Below are 14598 nucleotides of genomic sequence, written 5' to 3' on the forward strand. Positions count from 1 at the left end.
TGGACAAATATGTTGTCGATAAAAAATTCCAGCATTTGATAACATCTTCTTCTGTATATTTGAAAGATAATTTGGAATCATTGTTTTACGAAGTATGAGTAATCTCTGCTAAGAACTATATATTTGTATTTAGGCGTGCCAATTTTTATAAAGAAACAACGATGTATAATATTTCTTAATCGGGATCAAATCTGTTCTTAATGTTTAAGCTTTAATTCAACTTCATTTGTACAAAAGTTGACACAAAACAATAAATAGTAGAATTGTTTTTTAAATAAAAATAGGCCAGTTTTATCTTTATTTTATTTCTTTTGGAGAAAATCATTAATCCCTATATATCTTTTATCAAAATTAAAAATAAAAATTAACTGTGGAAAACAATTTAAAAAAATCAAAATATAGTAGTACGGCGTATTGATGTATAGCATGTAGTGCTGTACCAGCCTTAGACCAAGACCTAAAAATGGATTATTTTTTCTTGGTCTAAGGTTGGTACAGCACTACATGCTATATATCAATATGCCGTACTACTATATTTTGACTTTTTTGAAGCCCAGCAGGTACATTGTAATCTTAGCCAAATGAACTGAAGCCTGGGGGGAGCCCAGCAGGCTTAACAGAAAGACTTTTGCAAGATGAATTGGGGATAAAAAATTTCCCGCCAAGAAATGTATGTGCCTGGGGGGAGCTCAGCAGGTACATTGTAATCTTAGCCAAATGAACTGAAGCCTGGGGGACCCAGCAGGCTTAACAGAAAGACTTTTGCAAGATGAATTGGGGATAAAAAATTTCCCGCCAAGAAATGTATGTGCCTGGGGGGAGCTCAGCAGGTACATTGTAATCTTAGCCAAATGAACTGAAGCCTGGGGGACCCAGCAGGCTTAACAGAAAAACTTTGCAATATGAATTGGGGATAAAAATTTCCCGCCAAGAAATTTATGTGCCTTACCAACACCTGGGGGGAGCCCGGCAGGTGACCCTAACATTGTTTCTGGGAGGAGCCCAGCAGATATATTTACATGCACTAGAAAATTTCCTTAATGAACTTTGAATTGAAATACCTGGGGGGAGCACGGCAGGTACTTTTACATAGTATCTGGGGGGAGCCCAGGAGATACATGTGATGTAGATCTGTAATTAACAAATAAGAATTTAGAAAATGACATTTTGAATACCTGGGGGAACCCAGCAGGTACAATGTAATCTTAGCAAACTGAACTGGAGCCTGGGGAGCCCAGCAGGCCTAATATAACAAAAATATTTACCACAAAATCACTAGTAGCCCCAATATTAATTTGATAATAACTCATCACTTCAAACATATATTATGCACACACACAAAAACAGAAAAAAACCCAAAAAAAACCACACATTGGTATCAACAGTTAAGTAAAGATCCGCAATGATGAGAAAACTACTGCAAAATTTTTACATACCTATACATACATACATGTAGCAATCAAATGTATCAAGCTATACAAAGGGATGGGAGGGTGGGTCTCAAAAACTTGTCATGAAACAAAACGTCAGCATCATCAAGATTCTTACATCATCACTGACCCTTCCTAAATCACGTGACCTAAAACTGCTGCCTACATGAAAGTTTCCTGCTAAAATTACCTCCACGGGATGGATATCCGTGATGTGCACTCACGTACCAAATTATAATACTCCAATAAACCTAATTACATACATGTATACATGTAACTCTGGAAACAGTGTATTTGTGTATAAACATTTATTAAAAATAAATATTGATTCAGCTTCTGAATCTGTTTTGATCGTGAACTTTGTGAGTTTTATGCTCATAAAGTTTTAGAAGCTTTATGCTGAAGAAGAAGGATATCAGTTATCCGAAATATTCAAAGGAAATTTTATCATCTTCTGCTCTATCAAAGTGATACTGGGAAGATAACGTAAACTTATAACATCATTGGGTATTTTTCAGACCCTTATATATATATATATACATATGTGTGTGTGTGTGTGTATAAATTTTCCAACGATTCTGGAACTGTATAATTTGCAAAGCAAATGTTTGGTTGTTCCCTCTGCGAGACTCGAACTCGTACAGCTGTGACATCTATGGCAACACCGCTTGCACAAAGTCCAGCGCCCTTGACCACTCGGCCAGCCAGGCTATACAAAAAATAGCTTTCGCTGGACGCGTCATTCCTTCTCGTAGGATTACTCTAGGGCTGTAACATAGTGCACGATGTATAGTAGTACGGGGCACCTCATCTAGGTGTTGTTATGTAGGATAGAGGATCAAACAAACGATACATGTCACAGCAAATCAATATTGTACTAACGACTCAAAATGTGACGACTCTATTTATATATAAACAATACAGAACTTTATGAAAAACATTGAATCAAATTTGGTTATATGTATGTTTTAAATTGAATTCGAAAGTATTGTTTGTTAGTATCATCTCGGAGAAAAAATAAGGAAAATGAAAGGAAATTATTGGGTATGATCTGCCTTAAAAATAAGTTTTCCGTTTCAGAAAAGTTCATTGCAATATATAATCAAATGTTGCAGGTGTCTGCTGGTAGTAACTGGAAATCAAAGATTGGTCATATTAAATTTGAACATGTCGAATATAGCCGTTACAAGAAACTTATAATACCTGTAGCAGTTGTACTTAGTATTTTTGTAATTTGTATCGCTATTGTTGTGGTGGTGATGAAGAGTAAGCATCTCGGAATGTTTCGGAAGAAGATAACTGATTGGTCGATTGCGTATCACCCTGAAACACGTGACCAAGAGGATAATAACGGTAGGTAGATAACAATTAGAAAGAATTTATTTGAAACATTAAATCAAATGCTGCTTCCATGTTTTATAACATACCTTTTCGTACTGAGATCGTCGATAGGGCAGACTATAAAACCGTCAATCGTTAATTGATGAATAATGAAAAACGACATTAAAATATCAAATAACCAAACAAAAAAAAAAAACAAAATAAAATCCAGGTATACAAGACAGACAAATAAACCGGCGCACCTGGTTTTAGAGCCCATTGTTTGTGTATTACTTTTAATCCATCATCAATGAGTTTGATAGATTTCTTCTTCATTTTGTTCTTTACTCTCTACCCATTAGTTTGTTGTTCCTTCCATTGTTTCATTGAACTAATCCATCCGTGAATTCGTTGCTCCTTTCTCTGTTTCATTGACCTAAACCGTTAATTTGTGGATCCTTTCTCTCTTTCATTGACCTTATCCATCCGTGAATTTGTTGTTCCTTTCTCTGTTTCATTGACCTTATCCGTTAATTTGTGGTTCCTTTCTCTGTTTCATTGACCTTATCTATCCGTGAATTTGTTGCTCCTTTCTCTGTTTCATTGACATTATCTTTCCGTGAATTTGTTGCTCCTTTCTCTGTTTCATTGACCTTATCTATCCGTGAATTTGTTGCTCCTTTCTCTGTTTCAGTTTCATTGGTTCCTTTCTCTTTTTCATTGACTTATCCATCCGTAATTTTGTTCTTTTTCTTTTTCATTTACCTTATCCGTGAATTTGTAGTTCCTTTCTCTATTTCATTGACCTTCTCCATCCGTGAATTTGTTGCCCCTTTTTCTGCTTCATTGACCTTATCCGTGAATTTGTGGTTCCTTTCTCTGTTTCATTGACCTTATCTATCCGTGAATTTGTTGCTCCTTTCTCTGTTTCATTGACATTATCTTTCCGTGAATTTGTTGCTCCTTTCTCTGTTTCATTGACCTTATCTATCCGTGAATTTGTTGCTCCTTTCTCTGTTTCAGTTTCATTGGTTCCTTTCTCTTTTTTATTGACTTATCCATCCGTAATTTTGTTCTTTTTCTTTTTCATTTACCTTATCCGTGAATTTGTAGTTCCTTTCTCTATTTCATTGACCTTCTCCATCCGTGAATTTGTTGCCCCTTTTTCTGCTTCATTGACCTTATCCGTGAATTTGTGGTTCCTTTCTCTGTTTCATTGACCTTATCCATCCGTAAATTTGTTGCTCTCCTTTTGTTTCATTTACCTTATTCTTATCCATTTATTTTTTCCCTTTCTCTGTTTCTTGGACTTATTTATTGACGTTAAATTAATCGGTATCTTAAGGAGTCACTTTAAATAGCTTTATTTAAGTATTTTGTTTGTTGGTAAAGATTCCCATCCATTTAGAGCAGATCTATATATGAATTGACAACTATTTTACCAATGAAATTTCGAATGTATTATAAAATAAGTACTCGTCTGCGTCTGTCTTAAACCTAACTGTCCTGTATTGTTTTTCTTGTCTTCAATTTTTATGTTATTTTTTTTCCATTTTTCTATATTACCTATATGTAATGTCTCTGTTTCCTGTTTTCACGTTTTGGGCAAGGGTCTGGATCGTTATGCCACTACTTGTTCTTCTGTTTGGGTGCTTCTTAAATTTAATCATTTCTCTTATTGGTGTCTCAGAAAATGTCAACAGGTATGTCAGACCAGAAGATCAAGAAAGAAAGCCATTTATAGATGGTGCAACCGGTGGAGAAAATCTCAAAACAGCTTTTGATGCTTGTGAAATAACCGATATGTTGAAACAACAAAACATTTATATTGAAAGGGATTTAGTTGAGCTAGGAGAAGATATAGGACACGGTAAGTTTTTAGATGTTAAATCAGTAAGGAAGACTGGTAAGTTTAAATAATCTGAAAAAGTAGCATGTACATATATATATAAACTTAATGGGTATTGGATCGTCGAGTCATGACGATGCTGCACAAACAAAAAACTATAAGTCGAAAGACAACGATACCAATAAAGATGTTAATACACAATACTAAATTATAAAATGAGCAAAATATTTTGTCATTTTTAGATTGATATTTTTACACAAAGTTCAAGATCTGCACATCGTGTTTCTCTATAACAGAATAATCAATAACCAAGACTGTAGCAGAAATGAAAAAAAATGTTATCTAGGGACAAATAACATAAAATAACCAAAATAATAATGTAAAATTGGTCCAAAATTCCCAATAAAATAAACAAGTAATCTGAGTGTCAGGGTTCTTTATTTCATCATATGTGGATATGTTTTACAAACGAAAAAGGCCCTGAAATAATAATTACAATAATTAAGTAACAAGCTACACGATTAAAATTGCGTTACATACATATTATGCATAGGAAAGACATATTATTTCCTATCTTCACCATTAAAATTACGAAACTCTATATCTTTACTATATCTAGTTATCAAAATGAGTTTAATGCATTCTGATCAATATAAGCACATCAATACTATATTTTAGTATGCACATCTTTGAGAATGCATCTTTATAATACTCTGCACATATATATTTATATATATATATAACAGCAAAACGGCAGAATTGCTGTACGATTTACTTGAAAAATATGAAACATAAAATAAGTCGAAATAATTAAGCAAGACATTTAGCTTTTTTAGACACGACAATACAAAGACAATACAATGACATTACATTTGATACAAAATGTGAACAATGCACATAAACATACCTCGTATGAGGTGCAAGAGGCCTCGTTTTCCAGGGACAGTACAATTATTACATAAGCTGTTTATTCCACCTGAAGGAACAATATTAAAATAATAACTAATGTGTTAAAAATATGAAAACGTAGTTATTTCCCTTGATTTAGAATATTTAATAAACAATTTATCTTTTAAGTATTTTTAAGTTTATAAATTGTTATACTGTTGTCTGTAACACCTCAATATTACTTATAAGTTTAAGTACACAAGTTTGGATTTTAACCATTTTATTATTTTATTTACAAAAAATATAATATTATTATTACCTCTATATTACTGTTATCGATTATTAGTTATTCATACTTTATCTATATCTGTTTATAAGGTTTTAGCATTCATTCTCAGGATCACACATATTTTACACACCAATCAATCAATCAAATATTGTAAATTAATAAACAATGATTAAAATGACTATTAAGGTAATTGTTATTGTAAGGAAAGAAACTGACCTTCATTGCATTATCAAATCTTCCATAGACTTAGATTTAGTCAAATTATGTTGAAGTTCAAAGAAAATAAATTATGGCTTCCTTCTTCAATAGTTTTCAATAGAGTGCCCAGAACAAAAGAAATATTCCCGCTCAAAACCAATGACCCATAAACTGACCTATAGATATAGTAGATATAGACTAATCCTTATATAGTGTTATATAGAAAGTACTAGAGACAGATACTAAGTAAGCATTGATTGTTTTAATGATTTTTATTAGAGAAAACAGTAAAATAATTAATAAAGATATAAAACAGTTATGAGTATATAAAACACAATAAACTATCAACATTTCACTCTGCCACAATAATACAAAGTAACATAAGTAAATGAGCAGCTCGGACTCCACTAAAAATTTGGAGCATGGACCAGGTGCACCTGTAGTGAAAGAGGACGCTTACCATACCGGTGCACCTAGTCCATGCTCCCAGTTTTTAGTGGAGTCCGAGTTGCTCATTTGCTTTTGTTACTTTGTATGTATGATTTTAGTTACTTTATGTTCTTTGTTGTGTATATCTGTTTTCCATGTCTGGTCTTTGTCCCTGGATTATATACTTTTGATTACCATAATAACCTTAGCTTCCTTGATTACTCTTTCAACGTTTCGAGAAACACCCGCCGAGTTGTTCATAAAAAGTCAAGTCCAGGGTAGACAAAAAAAAGAATTGAAAAATATAACACATTGAACAAATCAATTTCATGGTGCAGATGGATACACCGTAACGATCCACGAGTTAATGATGACGACCATAAAACTTCTTTAGTAATGACTTCAATCTTGTAGCACTATAACACTGTTCCAGAAGCCTAATTGTAAGAGGTCTAGAGCAATACACAAAGTCTGTGCAGTTACCACAAGCTCTGGCTTAACGAGTGAGTTGTGATATGAAAACACCATTCGCAGATGCTGATGGGATGTTGCCACAGATTTAAGGAAAGTTGACAATACGGAATGAAAGGTCATCGCGTTTGTCGTATAGTTTGTCGATAGTTTTCCTTTACCATCGATCTCTAAGTGTGGGCCAAGATATTAGGCTGACTTCACAGTGTCTGTAGCATTCTTTATCTCAAGTTCTTTGGGGTAGATGCAATGTATCAAATCCCCGAAACTAGGATTGTTTAACGAAAATACGGCATCTATAAAGCGGAAATTGAGATTAAAGAATCTAGCTAAACGATGTTCCTTCTTTTGGATCAGATCAGCTATAAAGTCACTCTCATGAAACTGAAGGAATAGGTCAGCAAGTAGAGGAGTACATTTTGTTCCCATTGAAATTGGAATTACATAGTGTTCACAGACCATTTACTTCCCTACACACTCATTTTGTTTAAGGGACCGAAGAAGGTAATTAGTTGAACGAAAATTTTGCATATATAATGGTCTGTGAACACAACTCACTATCTAAGTAGGTGAATACCTGTGACGTAAACAATTTTATTGACAGTTAATCTTTATCGGTATCGTCGTACAATCCTTTAGACTTATATAATTATCAAGTTTAAGTTTGCTGGTTAGAAAATTCCTTTTGACTTTATATATATATATATATATATATATATATATATATATATATATATATATATATATATATATATATATAGTCTAAAGGAATCTGCCACCCAGCAAACTTAATGGGTATCGGATCGTCGAGTCAAGACAATGCGAACAAAAAATACGTATATAAAAATACGTGTGTGTGTGTGTGTGTGTGTGTGTGTGTGAAATGGAAATGCATCATCCCTGCCATTTTTATCTAATGCTGCACTCCATTCTTTTCTTGTTATTGACATTTTCTTGTCATGTCGCTGACAATGTATATTCTGCAAACATTTCTACAACATGTTCCGATATATAACCGTCCATATCGTCATGATACAAAGGTTATCACACAAAAAGTTCTCTTCCGAACAAAAACAGTTATTTTATAAAGAAGTGACTGTAATACTCTATCCAGATAGTTACTTTGCCGGTTGAAACACTTTACAGTAAAATTGGACAAATCTGTATATCAAAAAGTTCAACAAAGTAATTTTTTCATCAAATTGGACTTAAAACTATTTTTCACAATGTCAGATATAAGTCTAGGTCTCTAAAAAGATATGTATAGCTGTGTTGCAGCGTTGATTTAAAGTTTTCTGTCTTTAACAGTTTAAAGGGTTGGAAATAAAATATGTTTATGTACATACATAACAACTGAGATATAGATCTTATATTTCTATTCAAACAAATGAAAATACAGACAAAATAAGTATACAACACAAGAATTGTATTATATACTTTTCAGGTAATTTCGGATGTGTTTACAAAGGTTACCTGCTGAACAAAGGAGAAAAGAAGACGGTGGCCGTAAAAACCATTTTGAGTAAGGTTAAATTTCTTAAATGAAAAAGAAACCAACATATAGAAACAAATTGTAAGCATATCTTTAGGTGAACGATTATATTTTAAATCTTAAAACAATGGATTGCTAATAAGAACATGTGTAATATTTTGTTTCATAAATACACACGAGATATTGCTCTAATCGTGGAATATAATCATCAAAATTATTAGAAAATTAAATTAAAATTAGTTTTATTAAATTCATTTGTAATTGCTGGAAAGATTATAATGTTCCGTAAGTCATACTTTACGTAACGGTGTATCCATCTGCGCCATGAAAACTGATTTGTTCTACGTGTCATAGTGTCCTCTTCTATCTACCCCGGACCTAACTTTTTATGAGCAACTCGGCGGGTGTTTGTAGAAAAAGCAGAGGACGCTTACCCTACCGGTGCGCCTGGTCCATGCTTCCAGTTTTCAGAGGAATTCGAGTTGCTCGTTTGCTTTTGTTACGTTGTATGTATGATTTTAGTTATTTTATGTTCTTTGTTGTGTGTGTCTGTTTTCCATGTCTGGTCTTTGTCCCTTGATTACATTCTTTTGATTACCGCTATAACCTTGGTTCCCTTGATTACTCTTTTTACTGTGGTCATAACTAGCTTCGATGTTCCAGGCTCTCCATGTTTTAATAAACTGGTTCATTCAAAAGATTCAATGATCAGTAGTCATTTTTTAAAGAAACAAAAGCAATTACAAACCTGAAACAATTCTCTTCATTGTAATTAATCACTAGATCAGTCTAATCTGACGTTTGTATAACTAATTGTATACTTGACATGACATTAACTCAACTGGTATTTCAATGAAAGCGCAAAACCTCACCGTTTTATCTCGTCTTTGTTCACAAGGCTGTTCTTATTTTGCCTATAAGATTTTAACACAAAATGTTTGAAACAGTTATCATGAGCTTAAATTTAAATCGTAGTTATCCATGATTTTTTTTCTATCAGTGTTTGCTTCTTGTGAGGATTTTAACAATAATCTTCACTTTTTAACAGAAGCTGGATCTCAAGATGTGAATTCTTTCCTCGATGAAGCAATGATAATGAAAGACTTTGTACATCCAAACGTTTTATCACTGATCGGGATATCTGTAGCATCAGGAGAATTCCCACTGGTAATATTGCCATTCATGGCCAACGGTGATCTGCTATCTTACATACGTAATGAGGAGAATGTAAGTAATGTATAATATCCATAGGCTAATACTGACTTTGCCATAATTATAAATAAGATTATCTCTATATGTAGATTTCCATGCCTGTCTTTTTCTGTGATATCATAATGTAATTTTATTTTTTGTATTAAAAGATAACCATTAGACGTCTTGTATTGGGAGTTCAATAATTCTACCTTTATTTTTTAAAATAGAAACCAACGGTAAAAGACTTGGTAAAATTTGGACTGGATGTTGGAAGAGGAATGGAGTATCTAGGCACAATTAAGTTTGTACATCGTGACTTGGCGGCCAGAAATTGTATGTGAGTAAATAATCATACTAGAATATACGAAAGATGAAACTGTCAAGGTCCGAATAAATACTAATTATAGCATCAATATTGAAAAAGCAATGATTGAAAAGTACTCATAAAAATACCAGGTATCAGACTGCTTTATGTTTTATATAATTAGGTACTCGGCATGTGGTATGAATTCTACTAGGACTTCAACATTCAATAACGTCCTGTTTTTTTTATTTTATTTTATTTTATTTATTTTTGTTTTGTTTTGCTTTGTTTTGTTTTTTTTGCACGAAAAATTGTAATAAAATGCACAGTTGTTCGAATATTTTCAAAAATGTTTCTTTTGCTCGAATTGTCAAAATATTTGTTTTTGGACCCCTTTGTATTAGTGGTGCGGAAAGGATTTCTAAATTGCAGCCTTCATTTGAATTTCAACAAACTGTGAAACTACTCTTCAATTCAGTAGCACTTTTAGATGAAACGACATATTCCGTTTTCTACCATACACCACACATAAGCATGTCGGCATTAGTAATAAGAAGTAATGCAAAGAACGATTACTCAAACTATACTCCGGGCTAACTTTTATTTACTTATTCATTGAGTAATCTTTCCCTCCTTCATCAAAGATCCTTGTGTTATTTTCTCGATCTAATTTCGTTTTATTTTGCCGTTTTAATCACTATCATGTTGCCAGGCTTGATGAAGAACAAACCGCTAAAGTAGCCGACTTCGGGCTTGCAAGAGATATCTACACAAAAAATTACTACAGTAGCGACAACAAAAAAATGTTACCAGTCAAATGGATGGCACCAGAAAGTTTAGAAAATGGAACATATGGCATAAAGTCGGATGTGGTAAATAACTGTAATTGAAACATAAAACTGTAGGGAACCATTGCTATAGTATAATTGCGTATGGTATTCCATCGGAGGAACAATAACTCAGCCGATGGAAAACCTACGCAATTATATTATTATTGACTAACTGTTCCAATACGCCTTATTGGCTTAGGCCAATATGAATTTCTAACTTGGCCAATATGATGTTTTGGACGGGTAAAAGCCGCATTGGACGGCTAAATTCCGTATTAGCGCACTTTTGTATTTTGTATTGTATGGGCAGTTTTTACCATATTCAGACTAATATCCTAACATTAGTCAATAAAGAGTCGTATTGAATTATTTTGGATTAGCATTACTATTACTGGACATAGGATGATGATATAAGATATCATGCGATAATTAATCATTTGTCAAAGAACTCACCTAAATCTCTGAATTATAGATTATATAAAGACTATTTTGGAATGAACAAGCTATTTCACAATTTCAGCTGACAAAAATATTATTACTCTTTTAGATTTAGAACCTTGAATAAACACCTTCCCATTGAAAGGGGGCGTTGGCAAAATATAAGTAAAGAAAATAGAAAATGTCATTTATGTAATTCGGGAGATGAGTTCCAATTTTTGTTTAAGTGCACATGGTTTGATAGTGACAGAAAAATCCTTCTCGCAGAAAAATTCATTAAAAGACCAAATATTATTAAATTTAAGGCTTGGATAAATGGCTCATCACCAACATATGCGACAAATAACAAAGATATTGTCTCCAGGGTAGTTATCTTTATACATGTATTGATACAAGGAAGACAAAGTAAGCATAGAAGGGTCCGAAAAACAATGTTAGAACTGTCAAATTTCTGATCTGGCCAGCGAAAGCTATATTTTTATATAGCCTAGCTGGTCGAGTGGTCTAGGGCTCTGTACTTTGTGCAGGCGGTGTTGCCATAGATGTCACGGCGGTACGAGTTCACACTTTCTGGCTGAATGATAACAATGTTTAGATACGTAATAATGATACTGAAATCCTATATTTGTAATTTGAGATAAATGGAAAAGTATTCAAGGGAACCAAAATTCTAGCGGTAATCAAAAGAATGTAATCCAGAGACAAAGACCAGACATGGAAAACAGACATACACAACATAGAACATGAAGTAACTAAAATAATATATACAAAGTAACAAAAGTAAATGAGGAACTTGGACTCCACTAAAAGCTTGGAGCATGGACCAGGTGCACCGGTAGGGTAAGCATCCTCTCCTTTTCTAGAAACACCGGCCGAGTCATAGAAAGTCAAGTCCGGGGTAGACAAAAGAGGAAATGAAAACTATGACACATTGACCAAATCAGTTTTCATGGTGCAGAAGGTTACACTACGAGTTCACGATGACGACCATAAAACTTCTGTAATGATGACTTCAATCTTGTACCAACATAACCCTGTTTCAGAAGCCTAAATGAAAGAAGTTTAGTGTGATACAAAAAGTTCTGGCATAACATATGAGTTGTTATATGAAAACTCTAAGTGCCGAAGGGATGTTGCAGCAGATGAAGGGAATTGACAATACGGAATGAACAGTCCACGCGTTTGTCGTATAGTTTGGTCTGTAGTTTTCCTTTACCATCGATCTCTAATTTTAGGTCAAGATATGAGGCTGACTTCACAGTGTCTGTAGTATCCTTTATCTCAAGTTCTATGCGGTAGATGCGATGTATCAAATCCACGAAATTAGGATTGTTTAACGATGATAGGTCATCTACATAGCGGAAACCGACGTTAAAGGATCTATTTAAACTGTGTTCTTTCTTTCGGAACAGATCAGCCATAAAATCAGCCTCGTGATACTGAAGGAATAGGTCAGCAAGTAGAGGAGCACAATTTGTTCCCATTGGAATGTCGACCGTTTTTTGAAAAACGCGTCCACCACACTGAACAAATATGTTGTCGTTTAAAAATTCCTGCGTATGGAGTGATCATATCACAAGTCATACTTTATACCAGAGCTTGCCGAAATTACTCAGACTTTTCATATTGCGCTAGACGTCTAACAAGTAGGCTTCTGGAACAGGGTTATGTTGCTACAAGATTGAAGTCATCACTACAGAAGTTCTATGGTCGTCATCATGAACTCGTGGATCTTTACGGTGTATACATCTGCGCAATGAAAACTGATTTGTTCAATGTGTCACAGTTTCCTTTCCTCTTTCGTCTATCCTGGACTTGACTTTTTATTAACAACTCCGCAGGTGTTTCTAGAAAAACAATGGTCCTTATCCTACCGGTGCACCTGGTTCATGCTTCTAGTTTTTAGTGGAGTCCGAGTTGCTCATTTGCTTTTGTTACCTGGTATGAATTGTTTTGTTTACTTTATATTCTTTGTTGTGTATGTCTGTTTCCCATATCTGGTCTTCGTCCCTGGGTTACATTTTTTTTTATTACCGCTAGAACTACATTCCCTTGATTACTCTATCATATTTTGCATGATAAAACATCTTGATTACAGCAGAAACTTATAAAATCCAAAGGATAGGAACAGGAATTTCAATTATTCATACACTTTATTGTTGTTTTACCAGTGGTCTTTTGGAGTCGTCATGTGGGAACTCATGACTCGAGGTGCAGCTCCATATGCAGATGTCGATAACTGGGACATGCTGAATTACTTGCAGTCAGGCAGACGTCTTAAACGGCCAAACTTCTGCCCACCTCAATTGTTAGTATTTCTTAAAACATATACCCTTATTTGCTTATTTTTGATTTTGTTGCATTTGTTTTATTATTTTGATTTGTTTTGTTTGCTTTTTTGTTTACGGCGCCCTGATACGGACATGCAAAGAAAATAATGTTTTGGGATTTTGTGCGCATATCATATTACACTATCACAAAATATAACGTGCACATAGTATAATTTTATTGTAGGATTTAAGATACGAGCAAAATGTTTTTATCAGCCATCACTTGGCGTCCGTCGTCGTCGTCGTTAACAATTTTTTCAAACTTCTTCTCCTCTGAAACTACTGAATAGATTTGCATGAAACTTATATTGACTGTTTCTTAGAGTATCGTGCACAAAATGACCGTTTGGATTTTTAATCGGTTGAAAAAACATAGCCGTTGTTACTAAAAATAGAACTTAGGAGTCAGACAGCAGATTTTTGCAATTATCTCCAAATCCGCAAGATTAACCAAATTTTGGCGTAGGTTAAAGTATTTAGCATGATGAGATCTATCTATGGTCAAATTTGGGTAAAAATCTGTTGACCCATGTAGGAGTTATTGCCTTTTTTGGATATTTTTGCTGTTTTTGATGTTATTACTTTCAAAAATCTTCTCCTGACAAACTACTTTAGAGAATTTAATGACAGTTGGTATTTTCTGTTCTAGGGTATCCTTAACAAAGTGACCGTTTGGATTTTTGATTGGTTAAAAACATTGCCGCCTTTGCTAAAAATAGAACATAGGAGTCGTACAGTAGTTTTTTGCATATAGCATATATCTCCAAAACCGTTAGGTTTGGCCAATATCTTTCAATTGCTGAAATATCCTTATTATAAGGCCTACAAAAGTCTTCAAGGAATCAAAGTTTTTTTCAGACGACTCCATGTAAAGGTTATTGCCTTTGAGAGGTGAAAAATGATTTTTTTTTACAGTTTTCAGCCTATATCTTGAAACCTATGATGGATAGAATGAAACTTTCAATTGCTGAAATTATTCTTATTATAAGGCCTACAAACGTCTCCAGGGATCAAAGTTGTCACACGACTTCATATAAGAGTTATTGTCCTTGAAAGGCAAAAAATTACGTTTTTTGCAGTTTTCAGTCAATATCTATAACTATAATAGATTGAATGAAACTTCCGATGGATAAGTC

At 33.8% G+C, this 14598-nt stretch overlaps 1 protein-coding gene and 1 long non-coding RNA gene across 3 annotated transcripts in view; one reads left to right on the forward strand and one right to left on the reverse strand.

The window, feature by feature from the left end:
• LOC148626774 (hepatocyte growth factor receptor-like) overlaps positions 1-14598 on the forward strand; it is a 53620-nt gene that overhangs the window by 36350 nt on the left and 2672 nt on the right. For both annotated transcript variants that reach the window (XM_088588380.1, XM_088588460.1), the window contains 7 exons: positions 2546-2783; positions 4441-4620; positions 8319-8396; positions 9415-9593; positions 9788-9897; positions 10577-10736; positions 13304-13440. In XM_088588380.1, the coding sequence (XP_088444506.1) occupies positions 2546-2783; positions 4441-4620; positions 8319-8396; positions 9415-9593; positions 9788-9897; positions 10577-10736; positions 13304-13440 (1082 nt within the window). The remainder of the gene's footprint in view (positions 1-2545; positions 2784-4440; positions 4621-8318; positions 8397-9414; positions 9594-9787; positions 9898-10576; positions 10737-13303; positions 13441-14598) is intronic.
• On the reverse strand, positions 4973-6140 carry LOC148626776 (uncharacterized). Its single transcript, XR_015923696.1, has 3 exons — positions 5993-6140; positions 5507-5575; positions 4973-5079 (listed from the first exon to the last, which is right to left on the reverse strand). It is a non-coding gene; the product is annotated as an uncharacterized LOC148626776 (long non-coding RNA).

The sequence above is a fragment of the Perna viridis genome, chromosome 1, assembly GCF_037379345.1.
Source record: "Perna viridis isolate PV_CMFRI_1.1 ecotype Kerala chromosome 1, ASM3737934v1, whole genome shotgun sequence".
NCBI classification, from domain to species: domain Eukaryota; kingdom Metazoa; phylum Mollusca; class Bivalvia; order Mytilida; family Mytilidae; genus Perna; species Perna viridis.